Genomic DNA, 20,202 nt, shown 5'->3' on the forward strand with positions numbered 1-20,202 from the left:
TCCACAATAATTATTCAGGACTCAAGCAGAAATACAAATGCACAAAGCATTCTGCAAATACTTTTCATATGGAATGAACCCCAAGAGGGTTACAGTGTCTATATTTATAAAAGTAATACACTCAGATTTGATACGTGTTACCTCAATTAAAAATGGAATATGATTTAACAATTATCCATTATTCTTTAAAAAAATCTTTATTGTCGATAACCATTCATTAACAATATGTATTAGTGGAATATTTTACTTATTTTCTATCCTAATATAGAATCATTACCAACATCGCTGAAAAAGTGGCACAACTTACCATTTAATACATCCTGTAAATACCTTTAATGTTTTTTTTGAGCAATTTCTATGGTTAAAGTTGTTGTGCCACTGACAACACCACAGCTATCTATGACAATAACATGTCTTTTTGGAGTTAAATTACCCCACCCACCTACCTCACGGTCGTCTGCCTCCTGGTCCACTTCATACACCTGCTCCTGTAACTCTTCACGTTTCTTCACACTGTAAAAAAATGGCTAATCTGATTGGTTGAGATCGAGGTCAACATTCCTATATCCCACCCCCTTGAAATATACACAATATCTTGTACAGGAGACAGTTTACTATTTCCTGTAAGATTTTTTTTCTCTTTTTTTTTAGACCTCGTCAGGAAAAACGAGACAAATTGGACTTTTTGTTTCTATTACTGAGTTTTTGAAAAACCAATGGGGGAGGAGAGATAAGGTGATTACAATTATTATCCTTCCAAATATTTGTCACAACATACTTTCACTAAATCAACATACAACAGAATCAATGCCTAACAGTGACACAATTATTTATAAACACTTGGCCATATGTACAGGAACCATAAAAAAAACAGGGTCAGTAACACCAGACCAGACTTCCAGATGACCAAGCCACTTCAAAACAGACACAAAATTCTGAATATAAAACAATTCCTAACTACCTTCAGGTTTTCTGCTCTACCTTTCTCTATTTATAAATGGACCGAATTGACTACAAATACTCAGTCTGGTATTGAAAGGCCGGAAAGCCTTCGATATTATATTCATAGGTTAAACAATAAAAGTATTCATTATATACCCATCATAAATCCACACGCAATACAAATCGGAAATACGGTAGTCCGTATTCCACTCCAATGCAATACGGCTGTATTCTATCTTGTGAAGCCATGTCACAACAAGTATCGTTGCGCGATGTTAAAATGATGTCATAAAACAAAATAGTGTGTCGTTAAAATGACATTTACTATGAAAACATGTGGCTTTTATGTGATCTAACCAGTAATATATATAATAAAAGGGTTAATAGTACTGCGTTTTGATCCAGAATGTCGTATTCGACTCCCGTGGATTTTTGCAGATTTTGAATCTGCAAAAATCCACTTGAGTCGAATACAACCTCCTGGATCAAAATGCAGTACTAATAACCCTATTTTATCTAAACATCAGACAAACATTTTTTTCTAGTAACATTATCATGTTTCTCATGGTACATTTTCTTATGCTGCAATTACATTTCGTACAATTCAATTAAAGGCAGTTGACTCAAACATATTTAGATATGGCATGTTCATCAAAAGCATGAAAGTGGTTGCCAATTAAACTCGAACTTAAATCCAAGGACATTGTTCATCGTGAACATGTATACCAAGTGACATGATATCATCTTAAACTGTTTTTGAAAAATAACAAAGACATAAACAATGGCATCCAAACACCAAAACTTTTGACAAAACCCGAAAAAATTGCCAACCACATTATAAGCAAGATAAAATCAATGACACTGGTTGTCTGGTTATGGAAGTGTTTAGCACAATCGCTTCTCACAAAGGCATTCTGGGCTTGAAACCCAGCCTGGGCATATGTGAGTTTGGTCACCAAGCGGGATGAGTAGGTTTTCTCCGTACACTCCAACTTCACGCACAACACAAGACCACACTCTTGCGTAACTTCATGCCAAAAAAGTCGCTTACGCTTAAATAAATTTCTTAACAATCATTGTCAAACAAATATCATTTAAACTTAAAGTATGATAAAACGGCAACTTATTTATAAACAGCAACAGTGAAGCTAAAAATCATCATGTTTTCCATACCTTGGCAGCTGCTGGTAGCCTCCGGAGTATTTGCTGTACCTGAAGCGGACCATGTGACAGGTGTCAGTGTACGTTTGTAGACACTCTTCCACCAGGAGGTTCCCCGATTTCTCCCCGCCCAGGGTTGGCACCGTTGAGTGCACCGTGCGCATCTTCTTTGCCGGGGTCGGGGCCTTGCAAACACAAGATAAATGTGTCAGCAGCTAATTTAAAATTTTTATATGTCAAACCAAAGCAAATTTCACTTAAAACCCCTCAAAAAACTCCTACTTTCAAAATAGGTATAATAAATACTCAAAAATATTAATTGAAAAGTGATCATAGTATACATACGTAGATAATAATGGGCCATGTAGTTCTTGTTATGTAATCACAAAAATGTATAGCAGAGTTGGAGCCCGGGTAGGCAAACTCTTGACTTAGACTCAAGAAGTAAGTCTCCTAGGTTCGAGTCTGCCACTTAGACTCAAGAAGTAAGTCTCCTAGGTTCGAGTCTGCCACTTAGACTCAAGAAGTAAGTCTCCTAGGTTCGAGTCTGCCAAAAGTCCTTTGATGTGATCATTTTTCACTTAGTCAATTATCCCACAATAGGTCATCTGAGAATGTGTACCAAGGATATTCGATGAAGGTTTCAGACATATAGTACGTAAAACACATAATCACATCTGAAACCTAAGTAACACAACCGCCTGGCCCCATACTTACAGGTGTGAGTATGTCATCATATGGAAAATTGAGCAGGTCCCTGTGAGGGTCATTGTGGAGCAGAACCTTGTTCTTCAGGACGTACGTCTCATAATCTATGGGCTCCACCGGCTTTGGACGGTTCTGAAAATATACAATTTTATACACACATTACTTTTAGGGCAAGTATAGTAAAGTTACATGCCGTATATCCACAGATGCATTAAGTGCAGAAAAACTATAGCTTAAAATGAAAATATACTTACAATCAGAATGGAAATATCTGACTCAAGAAGGTGATTTTTAAAACTATTCATTTTGTTCAGTTTAATTTTATTACATTAAAAAAATCACAATTCAACTATTAACACTTAGTTAAAGTTACTGAGTTACTTATACCCAGTCATTTACGGTATGTTCCTTCAAGTAACAATGTAATTTTGTGTGTTTTTATAATCTGCACTACACATGATAATGACCCTAAAAAGCTAAAACAAGCAAAATAAATTACCATAATACGTTCCTTAAATTATTCACAATGAATGAAATGATTAACCACGCAGCATTTTTGGCGTTAAATCAGAGTACAGATTTCTAAACTTTTAAGAGATGCCATATTTCCAGGAAATACTAGACATGATAATGACTGCTGACCACATCATCATGACTAATGTTTTTAAATGTTTGTTTTCATATGACTGACTGACTCATTAAATTAAGTCCAACTCAAATAACACTTTGGCCATTGGCAGTGTCAATGTTTTGTGCCATCTTGTTTTTACAGAGCACAGTAGTCAGAAGGTGCAAACAACAAACAGCAAACAAACATTTTTTTCAAATGTGGCCTAATATATTTATCTATTCAACTTTAAAGTTGCGCTCTCAAAGTTTGACAGTTTTGACTTCTTTTATGCCTCAGAATCAGCTGATTTTAGTACCGATGCCTTCAATAAAGTTGTATTAGACTGCCATAATAAAGCAGATAGCAACTGTTTGAAAAATTGCTGAAAATTTCATTTTGCTTTAAGCTTTAGTAATGCTTTTAGCCATGAAAAAATATTTTTTGAATGTTAATATGAAACCATCTGCTCTTTTGTCAGGAGTCTGGTTTCTGGAACTAAAATTACACAAAAATTGGCTCATTCAAAGACAAAAAATAAAATAATGTCTAAACAATCTGTGAGAGTGCAGCTATAAATTACATCAAAAAATATTTTGCCATATGAAGCAATGTAAAGTTTGACACATTTCAGACAATTTTGTTATATGAAACATGCAATATTATAGTGTGAATATTATATTTTGGAACAACTCCCCTTGATAAAAACTTGATCAATATATAGTGCTGATAAAATACTAAGAGCCACTTTTTTGTGAACAGTTTGGCAGTCAAACAATAATTAATGTAGTGTAAAATATGTGCAAGGTATTTTATGATAAATGATTAAACTTCTCAGTTCCTTCTAGGCATTTTATAAAACAAAATAAATGCCGTATTTGTCCTAATAGACACATGTGTATTCAACAACCTGTGTGCTAATTAAAAACAAAAAATTTGTATATCAGTAATATTAGTTTAATGTAACCTACAGACACAAGAACAATATGCTGTATAATAGTTTGTTTTATAAAAGACAAATTTGTGGTCTATATGATTTTTACAGCAACATAAGCTGCATTTTCATAAGTTTTTTTAGTCAGATTAAACAATGTTAAAGCCGCACTCTCACAGATATACCATTTTTACAATTTTTTTATTTTTTGTCTTGGAAAGAGCAAATTTTCGCATACAATTATCTGCAAACCAATGATATAAGATTGCTGACAAAAAATCAGATCGTAGATTTTCATATATCCGTTCAAAAATTAATGTTTTATGGCTTAAACCATTAAAAAAAAATGCATAAAACATCATTTTGTTAACTTAAATATAAAAATCTGTGATTTAAATTTTTGTCATTTTTATAACTTGTTTCCATGGATTCTCGCAAAAACTGCTCGTTCCAAGACAAAAAATAAAAAAAGTAATCAAAACGTTCAATCTGTGAGAGTGCAGCTTTAAAATCCCAGTATCACACTGTAAAAAAGTTACCAAAAAAGACCCATGGTATCTGCACAAGTTTATAAGGGCAAGAATGGTTATTATAAGGTACATGCCATAATTATACAGATGATCGATGCATTAAATACAGAAAAACTATAGCTTAAAATGAAAATATACTTACAAACAGAATGAAAATATCTGACTCAAGAAGGTGATTTTCAAAACTATTCATTTTGTTCAGTTTATTAGGTTCCAAGAAGAAGTCTTCAGTTGAAAAAATGAAGATCTAGTCAAACTATGTTACTCTTTTACTCATACATTTTAATAAGTGGTCTTCAATAAATAACTTCCAAAAATGTTATTACATTAAAAAAATCACAATTCAACTATTAACACTTGGTGAAAGTTACTGAGTATGTTCCTTCAAATAACATTATGTAAATGTATGTGTTTTTATAATCTGCACTACACATGATAATGACCACAAGAAGCTAAGACAAGCAAAATAAATTACCATAATTCTTTCCTTAAATTGTTCACAATGTATGAAATGATTATCCCCCCAGCATTTTTGTCATTTTTGGCATTAAATCAGAGTACAGATTCCTAAACTACCTCAGTATGACAGCAAACTTTATCACAACGACAACTTATCATATTGGAAGCAATCATTGTTATGTGGACATAGACTTCTTCAATTTCTATCTTGGACATAGACTACAAAATTAATGTACTTCAATTTCTATCTTGGACATAGGCTACTTTAATTTCTATCGATCTTTGCTGATATTTTTTGTGCATTTTGCATGATTTGTATAATTCATGAGTAACAAATAGACACGTAACTTGTATAACCCATTAAACATAATATAATAGTTATAGCTTGATGTGGGGCCACTTTTTTTTGGTAATTTCATGAGAAAAATCAATGTTAACTCAATAACAAACAATAATAATAAAGTAAAAGAAATATTTCACCTTACCATAAGGTAAAAATGATGATTGATTTAGAGAATACTCATTTAATATAATACTGTAATATTATTCTGTATTGAACTGATTATTGTGATAGTGATCGCACAAATGTTGCCATTATTTCTGAATGTTAACTTTGACATAATGGAAACATGTGTCTTCATTTGCATAACTATATTTATAACAATTTATACATCATAAAAATAATTGTGTATTTTTCCACCTATAGTATATTTATATTTTTTTGGCATCATAACCTGTATTGTGCACCTTTACCTGGGTTTGAAGATTATTAAGAGACATAGATTGCATTTAAATGTATGTGTACTAGTTGACTTTTAAGTTTTAATTTGTTTATCTATAATTATAGAATTGTAAATTATTTTTTAGGATTGTGAAATTAGGGTCAAATTTTAGTTAAAAAGAATACTTTTTGTGATTGTGAAGAAGGGCTGAAATGCAGCCCCATTTTTAGCAAATTAAAAGCACTGATAATGTACAAAGATCACTTTAAATATTATTTTCAATGGTGTACGGTAACATAGCATTTATCAAATATCTGAGCAAGGTTAATGATCCTTAATATTAAATCATGAGATTGAAAGTATATGGGAACATTTAAAATGTAACACATTTGGGGTTGGATTTTTGAGGATATTTGATATAAATGAAACCCAAACAATCTCATTTATTGTGAGCTGTACACCATGTAATGCTATATGACCAGTAACAAATGAGGTCAGGATCAAATTAATTTTCGACACTGTACTTGGATCACATTTATTGTACACGAAAATGTTACAAAAATTGAGCTGAATAACTTGTGAACCTCCAAAATAAAGTTTGAATACTTAAAGTAGCACTGCCATCTTTTTGTGAACGTTGTTTACAACTTAATATTTTATATTATGGCTGAAACAAGTTGACCCATTCCATACATGAGCTTTAAGATCAGTTTTTTCAGGCGTCTAAGTTAATTTGAAAAATATTTTAAAGTCAACTAACTGTCACGACAATCAAGATCAAATGAAAAAACGCGTAACTATTTTCCCCAGCAATTTCATTAGCGTGCCAGCCCAAGAACAGCTTAAAAAAGGTCATGGGCAACTCAGTGTCTAAAATAAGCCAGTGGCAATTCAGTGTCTTGAATGTTTAGTCATGGGCAACTCAGTGTCTTAAATAAGGTCATGGGCAACTTAATATCAAAAATTAAATCAGTCATGGGCAACTCAGTGTCTTAAATCAGTCATGGGCAACTCAGTGTCTTTATTCAGCCATGGGCAACTCAGTGTCTTAAATCAGTCATGGGCAACTCAGTGTCTTAAATCAGTCATGGGCAACTCAGTGTCTTAAATCAGTCATGGGTAACTCAGTGTCTATATTCAGCCATTGGCAACTCAGTGTCTTAAATCAGCCATGGGCAACTCAGTGTCTTAAATCAGTCATGGGCAACTCAGTGTCTTAAATCAGTCATGGGCAACTCAGTGTCTTAAATCAGTCATGGGCAACTCAGTGTCTTAAATCAGTCATGGGCAACTCAATGTCTAAAATCAGTCATGGGCAACTCAGTGTCTTAAATCAGTCATGGGCAACTCAGTGTCTTAAATCAGTCATGGGCAACTCAATGTCTAAAATCAGTCATGGGCAACTCAGTGTCTTAAATCAGTCATGGGTAACTCAATGTCTTAAATCAGTCATGGGCAACTCAATGTCTTAAATCAGTCATGGGTAACTCAATGTCTAAAATCAGTCATGGGCAACTCAATGTCTTAAATCAGTCATGGGCAACTCAGTGTCTTAAATCAGTCATGGGTAACTCAATGTCTTAAATCAGTCATGGCAACTCAATGTCTTAAATCAGTCATGGGCAACTCAATGTCTTAAATCAGTCATGGGCAACTCAGTGTCTAAAATCAGTCATGGGCAACTCAGTGTCTTAAATCAGTCATGGGCAACTCAATGTCTTAAATCAGTCATGGGTAACTCAATGTCTAAAATCAGTCATGGGCAACTCAATGTCTTAAATCAGTCATGGGTAACTCAATGTCTTAAATCAGTCATGGGCAACTCAATGTCTTAAATCAGTCATGGGTAACTCAATGTCTAAAATCAGTCATGGGCAACTCAATGTCTTAAATCAGTCATGGGCAACTCAATGTCTTAAATCAGTCATGGGTAACTCAATGTCTTAAATCAGTCATGGGCAACTCAATGTCTTAAATCAGTCATGGGCAACTCAGTGTCTTAAATCAGTCATGGGCAACTCAGTGTCTTAAATCAGTCATGGGCAACTCAGTGTCTTTATTCAGCCATGGGCAACTCAGTGTCTTAAATCAGTCATGGGCAACTCAGTGTCTTAAATCAGTCATGGGCAACTCAGTGTCTAAAATCCGTCATGGGCAACTCAGTGTCTTTATTCAGCCATGGGCAACTCAGAATCTTAAGTCAGTCATGGGCAACTCAGTGTCTTAAATCAGCCATCAGCAACTCAGTGTCTTAAATCAGTCATGGGCAACTCAGTGTCTTAAATCAGTCATGGGCAACTCAGTGTCTTTATTCAGTCATGGGCAACTCAGTGTCTTAAATCAGTCATGGGCAACTCAGTGTCTTAAATCAGTCATGGGCAACTCAGTGTCTTAAATCAGTCATGGGCAACTCAGTGTCTTAAATCAGTCATTGGCAACTCAGTGTCTTAAATCAGTCATGGGTAACTCAGTGTCTAAAATCAGTCATGGCCAACTCAGTGTCTTTATTCAGCCATGGGCAACTCAGTGTCTTAAATCAGTCATGGGTAACTCAGTGTCTTAAATCAGCCATGGGAAACTCAGTGTCAGAAAATCAGACATGGGCAACTCAGTGTCTTAAATCAGTCATGGGCAACTCAGTGTCTTTATTCAGCCATGGGCAACTCAGTGTCTTAAATCAGTCATGGGCAACTCAGTGTCTTAAATCAGTCATGGGCAACTCAGTGTCTAAGATCAGTCATGGGCAACTCAGTGTCTTAAATCAGTCATGGGCAACTCAGTGTCTTAAATCAGTCATGGGCAACTCAGTGTCTAAATTCAGCCATGGGCAACTCAGTGTCTTAAATCAGTCATGGGCAACTCAGTGTCTAAAATCAGTCATGGGCAACTCAGTGTCTTAAATCAGTCATGGGCAACTCAGTGTCTAAAATCAGTCATGGGCAACTCAGTGTCTAAAATCAGCCATGGGCAACTCAGTGTCTTAAATCAGTCATGGGCAACTCAGTGTCTTAAATCAGTCATGGGCAACTCAGTGTCTTTATTCAGCCATGGGCAACTCAGTGTCTTAAATCAGTCATGGGTAACTCAGTGTCTTTATTCATTCATGGGCAACTCAGTGTCATTATTCAGTCATGGGCAACTCAGTGTCTTAAATCAGTCATGGGCAACTCAGTGTCTTAAATCAGTCATGGGCAACTCAGTGTCTTAAATCAGTCATGGGCAACTCAGTGTCTTTATTCAGCCATGGGCAACTCAGTGTCTTAAATCAGTCATGGACAACTCAGTGTCTTTATTCAGCCATGGGCAACTCAGTGTCTTAAATCAGTCATGGGCAACTCAGTGTCTTTATTCAGTCATGGGGAACTCAGAATCTTAAGTCAGCCATGGGCAACTCAGTGTCTTAAAACATCCATTGGCAACTCTTAAAAAAGCCATGAATTTTGGCATCATTGATTTTAGAAATTAAAACTGGTTCCTTTAAAAACAATAAGATGGCAGCATACATTCGGAAGCATCACACTATAGCCAATTAAATAAATATGTAGATTATTCAATATTAACCTCATTCAAAAAAAATGCCTAAACACATCCACATCAAATTAATGCAATCTTAAAGCAACAATTACCTGACGATAGAGTTCCAACAAAGATTTATCAACAATATCCGAACTATTTGTTGCCATTTCCATAATGGCCGAAACCATCCCGTTAAAACCATTTCCAGACTTGGCCTGTTCTTTCAACATTCGCTTCAAATTGCGTTCACGTCTTACACGTTTCCTGTCGTAGCTATTTAGAGGTGTTTGTTGAAAATGAGCAAGACGTAGTGGAACTAAATCTGACCCATTTACGCCCGTTACCACAATTTTTGTTTGACAAATGTCACCAAAATCTGAAATATCTCTTGAAAGGTCCTTCATTGTGACTAGGTGCTTATACAGTATTATAATTATATTACTATTCCTATGGCTGAAGAGATTTAGAAAACAATGATACAGCACAACACTTTTTTATTCCAGTTGTTAAAAGCTTCCAATGGTCCAAACGAAATAAGACCCATTCTAAAGGCCCAAAAATCAAAGGTGTACTGTGTCAGCATCCATATTATTGACAACATCAATTCTACAAGGCATCAGGTATATTTCAATATAAACAACAACATCCTCTGGGGAGAAGCCAATTATATATCACTTGTTGCACAACAAATTCCCAATAAATAATTCATTTTCCAGAGGTATCTATCATGAAACATGTTGCCAAATATTCTTCAGTCAGTTTCCTCTTCTTCAGCATCCAGTAACTAGCTCTTCAAATGAAAATAACAAAAAGGCATGCAGCTCTTCATTAAAGGAGTTAAAAAAAGTCCATTAGTGGGTGGTAACCTGGAAAATTCCTGAATAAATATTACTTTCTTCATTGTCTACAGGAGAAGTCATGAAAATCATCAATTTTCTTGCCCCAACAATAAATGTTGATATTTTATACAGGCCATATCAGATAATGAGACATATGTCTGGTGTTAGATTGTATACAACAGAGGGTCTGTTACATATATTACTGGAAAATTAGACTCCCACTTGTCAGATGGGGACTATAGTGTAAATGATTCAGAATTTATTTTCAATATTCTGATAACAATACAATAAGCTTGCTTGAGTTTCAAACTTACTCCATGGATAAAATTCACAATTTGTATCTTCTGCATGTCCAGCCTTCAAAAACCTAATATTGTATTTTCATGTAAAAAAAAAAGAGCGCAGCAGGCAGCTAGATGCCAATCCTCACCTACTTTTCTCTGTTGACCAAGACGTTCTTTCTTAGTAATAGGAATTTCTATAAATAATAAAGTAAAGTTACAAAGTATTGTCTTGTGAATATATATGTGTACTAATTTAAGTTTCATATCAATACCTTAAAGGTTTTCAAGTACTGTCCAACATTAAAGTAATAATGCACCATGGTGACCCTAATAAATGATTGCTTCAATTTAATTCATGAAAGGCAGCTTATGAAATAATTTGCAGTTCATCAAAACAACTACACACTTAATGAACGCATGATTAGTTATTTTGAGTTTATGAAGTTCTTTAACTAGTTCATGAATAAATCAGCCATTTTTTTTCATCAACTTTTTATCTAAATGTTCATGAACTATTTTACGAACAATTCATGAACTTCATGAACCTTTTTCACATGGGTTAAATAATGCCATCTAAGATAATGACACTAAAGCTTGTGCCAAAGTTTGTCTGTTGTTGTAGTTGGTTGATTGTTGAAGTCAAACAAGGGACATCACTTGACAATTACTGACGCCTCAGTTAATTATCTTGCTTAACAAGTGAATATTGTCTCTGACAACATGTGTACAAAGTTGTATTTAAATATCTTACATGATCATAGATTTCTACCAGGTTAAAGCTTTCACATGATGACGATGATGCAGATGATAACAAAGACAAATGCCTAGCTATGACAACTATAACCCTTTCATTCATGAGCAACCATCACCTTTATGAGCAAGCATACATTCATATACAAAGTTTTACTTCTTTGATATAATCTTATATACTGGCCCTATCAGCATTTCACAGGAGGGAAACAAAAGCAATACTCTCATTTTAGAGGAGAAAATTAGGCCTGGCACCTTGTGATTATGTGTGAACATTACAAAGGAGAATAATAACCTCTATTTTACAATATTAAGCTAATAAAGATAGGGTATCTTGTGACGACTATGAAGCAGGAAAATAAACCCGGTGTTACAACTGGTCATGACAGGAACAAATCTTAACTAATCTGTAGAATATATGATGCAGTGGTTTTCACTATCTTGGGAATGGGGCAAGGACGTTAGAATTGTGAAGATGAATAGGTTGATTGTTCAGAACTTTATTAACAGTCATCATTGTTAACTTTGAAACCTTTACTTCTCAATTGTATAAAACTTGGCTTAGTTATCCACAGGTTATCTTTTGGTAAGTTTGAACATTTAAATGATTTGATTGGTTGATATTAATTCCTGGATAAGTATTGACCTATCAATTATTTTTTTGGGCTAACTTTGACTAAACCAATTTAGACTTAACCACCTTTTATACAATTGCCTGCTGAAAGTTAAATGGAGGTGCATGTGATCAGTAAGTAACTTTCTAACAAGATTTGAGATAACTGTAATCGCTGTATCTGTTTTATTTAAATATATAAGCACATCATCAAATACTTTAACATTTTAAAGTTAACAACGATATCGTTAACAACGTTAATTAACTTAAACAAAGGTCTGAACAATCGGCCAATTATATGTGCCTAAAATTGTGAATTTGCGATAGTATATTTCAAAGAAACAAAGCCAAGCCCCATTTAATGTCCTGGCCCCATTTTCTCGATACTTCTTAAGCTTAACAGGCTTAAGTCGCTTATTTCAATTAGCCAAAATACATACTGAAAATGGATTTTTATAAATGAAAAATGTTTTTTTTCTGATAATCATACAAATTATTCCTACATAATTTCTAAAAATTCTTGAAGAAGTTAATATAACTCATTTAATAGAACAACAAAAATAGTGAGATTAGCTTAATCTTGTTATAAGGGACTTAATAAGTTTCGAGAAATTGGGGCCTGGGTTTGAAGAATTTTAAGAGAATAAGACTGCATTAAATTTAAACATACTTGTTTTTAAAGAGTTGATTTATTTGTTTTAATTTTCTTTAGGAATGTGAATTTTAATTCCAGTTCTTGAGAAAAAAGAATACATTTTGGGATTGTGAATGCACGGGCTCAATTTAAAAAAAACCCACTGCTTAAAAATGTACCTTAAATTCGTGAAATTAATTTCTTTTGACAAAGACACAAAAACGGCCTATCTATATTTCTTAGATATTTCTAAAACAAACAAATGGCATAAAGTTCATCAAAATCAGAGTATTAATCAATATAAAGCCAATAAATTCTAGAAACCCACTTTTCACCAGCAGTGCACATTAAAAGGTTATGACAATTTCAACTTTAACCATGCTAGCCAAATTGGCTTGCTCATTTTAGAAGGATCATGATTTATTATGGAACAAAACTGACAGTTTAATGCTGCTTGCCATACTCTAAGCTGTTAGTAGAATAAATTGCTTTTCTGGTAAATGTATATATTAATTCATTTATAATTTGGTATACTGGACATATTTAAAAAAAAAGAAAGTCAGGCTTTCAAGTGACCAATATCAAAAAAGTAGGGATAAAAGTAGGAGGATTTTTTTGCAAAAAGTAAGGTAAAATAGGGATATTAAGAGCAAAATATAGGGAAAGTAGGGCTCTTCACTAATCTTTTTGGATGCAAATAAATGAAAATTAAACCTATTCATCATAGTAATGTATAGGTAGTTATCTTTGCTCAGAAACCAGTGCTTCAAGAGGGATTCTGCCACAGGGTGAGAAGATGATTACCTTTTTATGTAATACAGTATTTGATACATAATATGCCAAGTGTCTGTATTTCAACTGAATAAAACTAACATATACCCTACCAGAGTTTATCTAAGATCCATAACTGTTCCGGGTGATATGACAAGTTGATCCAAATTATCTCCCTTGGACAATCTATTTTCTACAGAATCAGGCAGAAATATTGGCATTCTTTCATCTGCCTGATGGGAGATAGGTAAACACTTGATCAGACAAATCATTAAGCAAATTAGTTGCTAAAACAAAATAAAGCTCCAGAAATTATTGCTAATTCATGGTTACTGACCCTGCCAAGAGTCTTGAAATATCAGAGAATCAAGTTAAAAAAAGATCAGAGCATGTCAACTGTTCATTGGTAAAAAAAAATCTTGATGCAAATTAAAATTTGTTATTATAAATATTTTTATTAATTGAAATTCATTCCATTAAAATCAAGATGACATATTTATCAATTAAATTTATAAATAAAAAAAGATATCAATCATAGAGTCAGTTAACAATTGAAATATCAATTAATAGTACAAGATATCAATCATAAGGTCACTAACACAACTGCCATATGTTCTATTTTCTACAGGCGTTGGCAGTTGGCGGAATTCCCAGTCCTAAGCTCGACAGACTCGATCAATGGCATTTCCCGAGACTAAAATACACAACAATACTGAGTGCTGTATGTACTGTATTATACTTCCGCGACTGCAGAAAATGAATGATACTGTCAGCACTGTGGAATTTCTGTTGCTCAATGGCTGGGTTGTTGCAACATAATGATCTCTTGTTGTTTTAATTGACAAATGGTGTAATTAATGTTGTGATATGCACATATACTGCAACTGTGCACCACATCTGTACACTATAATCACACTCCCTGTTCTTTTGAATTGCTTCGCTGCAATTTATGTTGTGTTAAATGTTAATGTAGCAACATTTTCTGTCCCTCAATAAAACCACCTGTTCAAAATGAACATGAAATTGCACTTAAAAACCATGTGTTTACTTTTTTTTATTGTTCTATCTTGTGTCAATCTTATTTTGAAATTTAGATTGAAGACCAAGAAAGATTTTGTACATTATTATTTGGGAATGTTATAAAAACACATATATCAAGTAAAATTTCTGTCATACAATTTTAAATCAGTAACTGTACAACCCAAATTAATGAATTTATACATGAGCACAAGTGTACAATTTCTATCACTTAAGGGTAGTGGGGGATTTTTAAACAATAATATTTTTATTCATTTAGTTCACAACAGTTTTATTTATTGGTTATTGTTTACTTGGAGGTGAATTTGTCTATATGAAAATAAATCATTTGAGTGTTGCATAGCCATGCAATCGATTAATTTTCATACACTCCCCTGTAATAAAATAAACTATAAAGTTTAGATTATATAATGGTTGTAATTATTTTGTTACAGACAAACCCCACCTTATTGACCACAAGTCATTTTAATCTTTCACTTAAGCTGCCTTTTATCTCTAAACCTTAGTTAGGGAACAAAATTGAAAATATAAATGTAGGTACTTGTATAATTCTATATTTTGTCAATTTCGCATCTTTCATGGTCTTTTACATGATTAGTTATCCACTTATAAAAATTACTCATCTACTTCCTACAGTACTTGGAAATTCTATTTAAAGTGTCTAGTAGAATATGAAATACTCATCACTCTCATGAAATAGTTAGTCTAGCTGAACTAATGTGTTACACTTTCTTTATGAATGACCAATATGATTCAACATTATTAAAGTTTGGACAATAAACATAAAACAAATTGAAAAATACTGTCAATTCATTGGTTCAAAAATTATGTCAATTATTATATTTACTTTATTGGGACCAACTACTTTTCCCTCTTGTTTTAAACGAGATAAATACAGATTGTAAACCTTGATATTACTTTTTTATAATAATTTCCGAATTGTCGACATATTTCATTGCCAGAGCTCCACTGAGCATACTATCATTTACCAGTTTCCAAATCATCAATATTTTAAGATCTGATGAATATTTTAAAAAGGACAGACAGACGAACAGAGGGATGAATGGACGGGACTGATGGTTTATTTTGACTTGCACATAGTACATCGTCAATATAATAATTTTATCCTTATTAAAGCAGACTCTAATATAACAATAACTTGATGGAATTTATATGTGCTAAAATTTCCTCAACCTAGACAGATGGCCCTAGGGGAGGATCAGACCTTCTTCATGACTGAAATATGTACTAACCACATAACCATAGAGAAACATATATTAACTCTCGTTTCTGTACTACCACTTTTCTATGTATCAATTGTTCAATCATTCATTGGTTTGGCTGCAGGCAGTTAAGCTGAATCAAGGAATCCTAAGGACAACCATCAATAAGCCGATACTTGCAACTGCATGTAATACCAATGTACATGTCACAGCAATACTGCCAATAAAAGACTCACAGACATTGCTGTCTGAAGGTCATTAATCAAAGATGAATTTAAGGAAGACACCATCATTTGAAGCATCTAAATACATGTTTTAAGATTTTAAGTATATACATAATTTATCATGACACTGTGACTTACGGTAAGTGCTTCAATATAATACATGCATATCGCCTCATATGAATCATAGGTCAAAGGATAGTGTCTAAGTGTTTTGTCTGCAAGTCTAGAATAAGTGTCTCGCACATGTGCAATAACACCCATGTGCTATAATTATGTTACGCTGTCTGACTTCGAATGCAAATGAAGACTATCAGTATTTGATCATTCACACAACCTGCCTTAGTCTCACTGTGGTAAATATATATATATGTATGCAAAATCTCACCCTCGATGGAGAACAAGCCTCTCGTATCCTGCTTTTCTCCTTCTGGCGCCGAATTGTATCCATTGACAAAACTATGCAGTATTTTGTTTAACAACTAATTGTTATTCTAACAGTTACAGTTCTGACTCATTGTCATTCACGATAGTTGATTACAGTTCATTAGTGCAATTGTATAATTCACATATATAGAAAGAAACCTGAAAAGACTATTACAAACACATTCAGGTTTTCTAGCAGACTTCTGAAATGATTATCTCCTTTTTGTATTTGAATCAATCGATTGGCAACAGGCGAATATGCCTCTGCACAATTTCAAGATCACATTTCGATCACTAGAAAGAACCATTTCAATTCCACTTACATGAAGATCATCAATTTTTCTATCAAGGATTAAAAGAATATCACTGAAAATTGTTGTTAATAATGTATAATATGTTTAGTATAATTGTATAGGAAATAGATTTTTAACAAAGAAATTGATGACTCAATAATCAATATGTATGGTAACTGAAACCACAAGTGTCGATAACCCACACGCCTGTCACATTAAAACTATCGAATAGTAATTAAATGCCTAATTGATATTGTGTATCTAGATAAGAATGTATAAAGATATAAAAAGACGAAAAAATATTATATTCTAAAAAATACCAGATTTGTTCTATGTGATTGCAATTGTCACTTTAACATCAAAAGAAATATTAAATGTGTAAAATTAGATCCGAAGATTCCACTTTGTTATAAACCAAGGTTTCCTGGAAAATAATCCACATTCTTCAAACTTTCCAAATGAACAAAAAGCTACACAAAACACATAATTTTATATCCGTCTCGAAAAATCTCTGTTTCTCGTCTGTAGAAATGAAGCTGCAGATTCCAATGGCCTTTTCTGGAAGTCTGTGATATAGATGAGATATGGATTGATTTCTAGAGTTATGACATTTGGAGGGAAACTCAACAATTGCTCCATCATAATAAATGTTGCATTTTTCATACCGTATATATGCCAATCTGACTGCCTGATATCTAGGGGTATTGATTGCGCAAACAATTACAATATCAGCACCAATCTGGCTAATAATGAGGATAAAAATAAGAACCAGTCCATAGATGCTACATCATTTGATAATTTTATCGCATACCATATTTAGACCCATTTATATGTTTTCCTTATTCCAAATTTGAAAATTCTTCAAATTTAAGCAGAATTCATGCTCCTTTATTCTCTAGTCCCCTATATATACCTTGCTTTCATCATGACTTTTGGTACATTAGTGTCCAGAGCTGCTATCCCTTAAAAAACGTTCAGTATTCCCTGTAAGTCAAATCATATCGAATCAGAAACCTAGAACTTCCCAAAACAGGCAATTGTATGCTATTACTGTCTTTATATGAACTTAATAAAGCATTCTCATCATTCAGTTAATAAAATCAATCAAGACATTTTTTACCTCACCAAAAGCGGTTTCGGTCAGTAAGTTTTAGGCACTAAGAGATTTGTTTGTAACAGCTTGAGTGCCATTCTTGTGAGTGTAGTTTAAAGCTACAATTTAATTGGTCGGTTGATGTAAATCCAAATGATGCAGACTGTCTGTTTATGGATGCTTTATACTGGGGCATACAGTAACGAGCCAACTCTTTAGTTGTTAGTTCGGAGGTGATACGTCAAGGTATATGCCAAATCGCTGATGACCACAGTCAGTTTCCGTTCATGTGGGAAATATATTAACGGGCTAAATAATGTTGCACTTGATTTGAAATTTATTGGATGGATTTGGGAGGAATCAAAGCCATGATAATGCAATACAATGAAGACATGAAGTTCATTTGAAACAGTAGAAATATAAAGTAGGCGTAATATCACCAAACAATGCTGCGGAGAATGCTTGAATTTTAAGGTGTTTAGTTTGTGTTTTTTTTCAATTTTGATACATGCAGAATTTCTCATACATTTTGGTATGTCTTCTTCTAATGTACCTTCATTCAATTGAATGCTGTATTACAATGATGAAAGAAGAGTGAAGGCTCCATTGCATTTGTGGTTTAATTTGATCAGAATATGATCAAAACTATATAAAATGCTTTAAATCAGACAAAAAAATGGTATTTTTAAGCATAGTATTTGGATATAAAGCTGATAAAAAAATACTATTGATTGTCCGAGGGTTAAAAATGGATATTGATTGATTTAAATCAAAAATTGTTATTATTAAACACTTGTAATTGGCATATTAGCTAATTGTTTCAATATTTTATAACTACTGGTATGTCTAAATCTCATTCATTCTTTTCCTTGTCTTTATTCATAAGTGATAAGTATTATGTTCATTCATCTATCCATAATAATTACATTATTGACAAGGTTAAGTTATAAGGGAAATATGTTGAGGCCGTAATTTTCTTAAAGGTGAAACATATTATTCATAAGGATATATCTTAAATCATCAATTATCAGGAAATCTATATCGCCAGTCATCAATGTTGTCCTTTAAGAAGAATTATAATCAATCATTGAAACAACAATAGAAAGAAAAAAGCATTTCCCCAGCCGATGGCGAGATATTTTTTCTATATTTGTAGTGAAAATGTTGCGTTTTCCTGCATTCTAAGCTAAACTAACTTGCTATATAGTCAAACTTTAAAAATGTTGTTTTTTATACGTTTTTGTATTCCTCAAAGTTTTTTTTTTAATAAACAATCTCACATAGTCGTGACATATTAGTAGTGGGTAATAATGTTTATATTGATACCGGTGACGTTACCAGTAAAAAGTGTAAAACGCAGACTCTTTGGAATATGCTGTCCTTATACAAAAAAGCGGGTATCACATAAATCATGTGATCATACTCAATTAATTATTATATGGAATAAGGGAATATATCAAACATTCACTCATTTGGATAGGAGACTATCAAGTAGGAAAAAAACCTGTAGATTCAAATATATCAATTTATTTACTTAATATAAATGAAGAGTTTACGTTTAGACATGTTGAAATTCTAAGACGGAGTGATTTATTTCATGTAAATTTAAAAACAAAACTTTAATTTGAATACTAGGCATTCTTGATTTCTGATATATGCAATTGCAATGTTCGAATTGGTAAATAAAAGAAATATACGTAGGGGATCCTTAATCAATTTACAAAATAAGACCGCACAAAATAGTGTACCGCCATCAATTTACACATCATGGTTTAATTTTAAATAGAACGCTTATAATGTAACAAGACAGTCCATTATATTTCACACTGTATGCCAATCTAATTTGGGAGGAGTTCCAGAGAGACACAAAATCATCGCTCCCAGGTTTTAATAGCATGCTGGTAATGAGCCTCTCCATAGGAAGGCACATCAGGCCCGATATGCTATAATGGCCTGCTGGAATCACTGCTTACCACTCTGCCATCATCAGCAATGATATATTTTGTCATAAACAAAATAAATTGAAAAACAAATATGTCTAACACTACTGTATCATAATTAGACAAAATGATACCCTCTTTATAAATATAAAACATAAATACACCTTATACAATTAATATTACATATTTCAGTAATATTTTTTGACAAATTCTTAAACACTAACAATCAGCAGGTGGTTTGAACAGAGTTTACAGCAAGAAGAGTGGGTGGGGTTGGTAAATACTCACTTGTAGGGAGGTTTCTCTCATTTTCTGAGCCACTGATTCCCTAATTTTGGCTGCATCACCTCTTCGGTGAAGCGCCTGTGTAAATTTCCTGTCTCCCATTTCACTGTCTTCCCATAAATCTGCGATTTAAAGTTATCACTACTACAAGGAAGTTACAAAATTCACCATGTTGTTTTTCTAATCAAGGGAAGTAACTCTAGCTTACTTCAG

The 20,202-nt window shown here is 33.2% G+C and overlaps 1 protein-coding gene across 10 annotated transcripts in view; it reads right to left on the reverse strand.

Moving 5' to 3' along the window:
* LOC128218885 (dedicator of cytokinesis protein 9-like) overlaps positions 1–20,164 on the reverse strand; it is a 91,724-nt gene extending 71,560 nt beyond the window's left edge. For 5 of the 10 annotated variants that reach the window (XM_052926642.1, XM_052926638.1, XM_052926640.1 and 2 more), the window contains exons 1-4: positions 9,690–10,187; positions 2,821–2,943; positions 2,116–2,288; positions 447–513 (exon numbers count right to left, since the gene is read on the reverse strand). In XM_052926642.1, the coding sequence (XP_052782602.1) occupies positions 447–513; positions 2,116–2,288; positions 2,821–2,943; positions 9,690–9,983 (657 nt within the window). In that variant the 5' untranslated portion in view covers positions 9,984–10,187. Of the gene's footprint in view, positions 1–446; positions 514–2,115; positions 2,289–2,820; positions 2,944–9,689; positions 10,188–19,992 lie in introns of those variants that run through there. The other 5 variants (XM_052926647.1, XM_052926644.1, XM_052926643.1 and 2 more) reach the window with 2 other exon arrangements.
* Between the last annotated feature and the right edge of the window lie 38 nt (positions 20,165–20,202).

This window comes from Mya arenaria, chromosome 15 (assembly GCF_026914265.1).
Source record: "Mya arenaria isolate MELC-2E11 chromosome 15, ASM2691426v1".
In the NCBI taxonomy this organism is placed as follows: Eukaryota; Metazoa; Mollusca; class Bivalvia; order Myida; family Myidae; genus Mya; species Mya arenaria.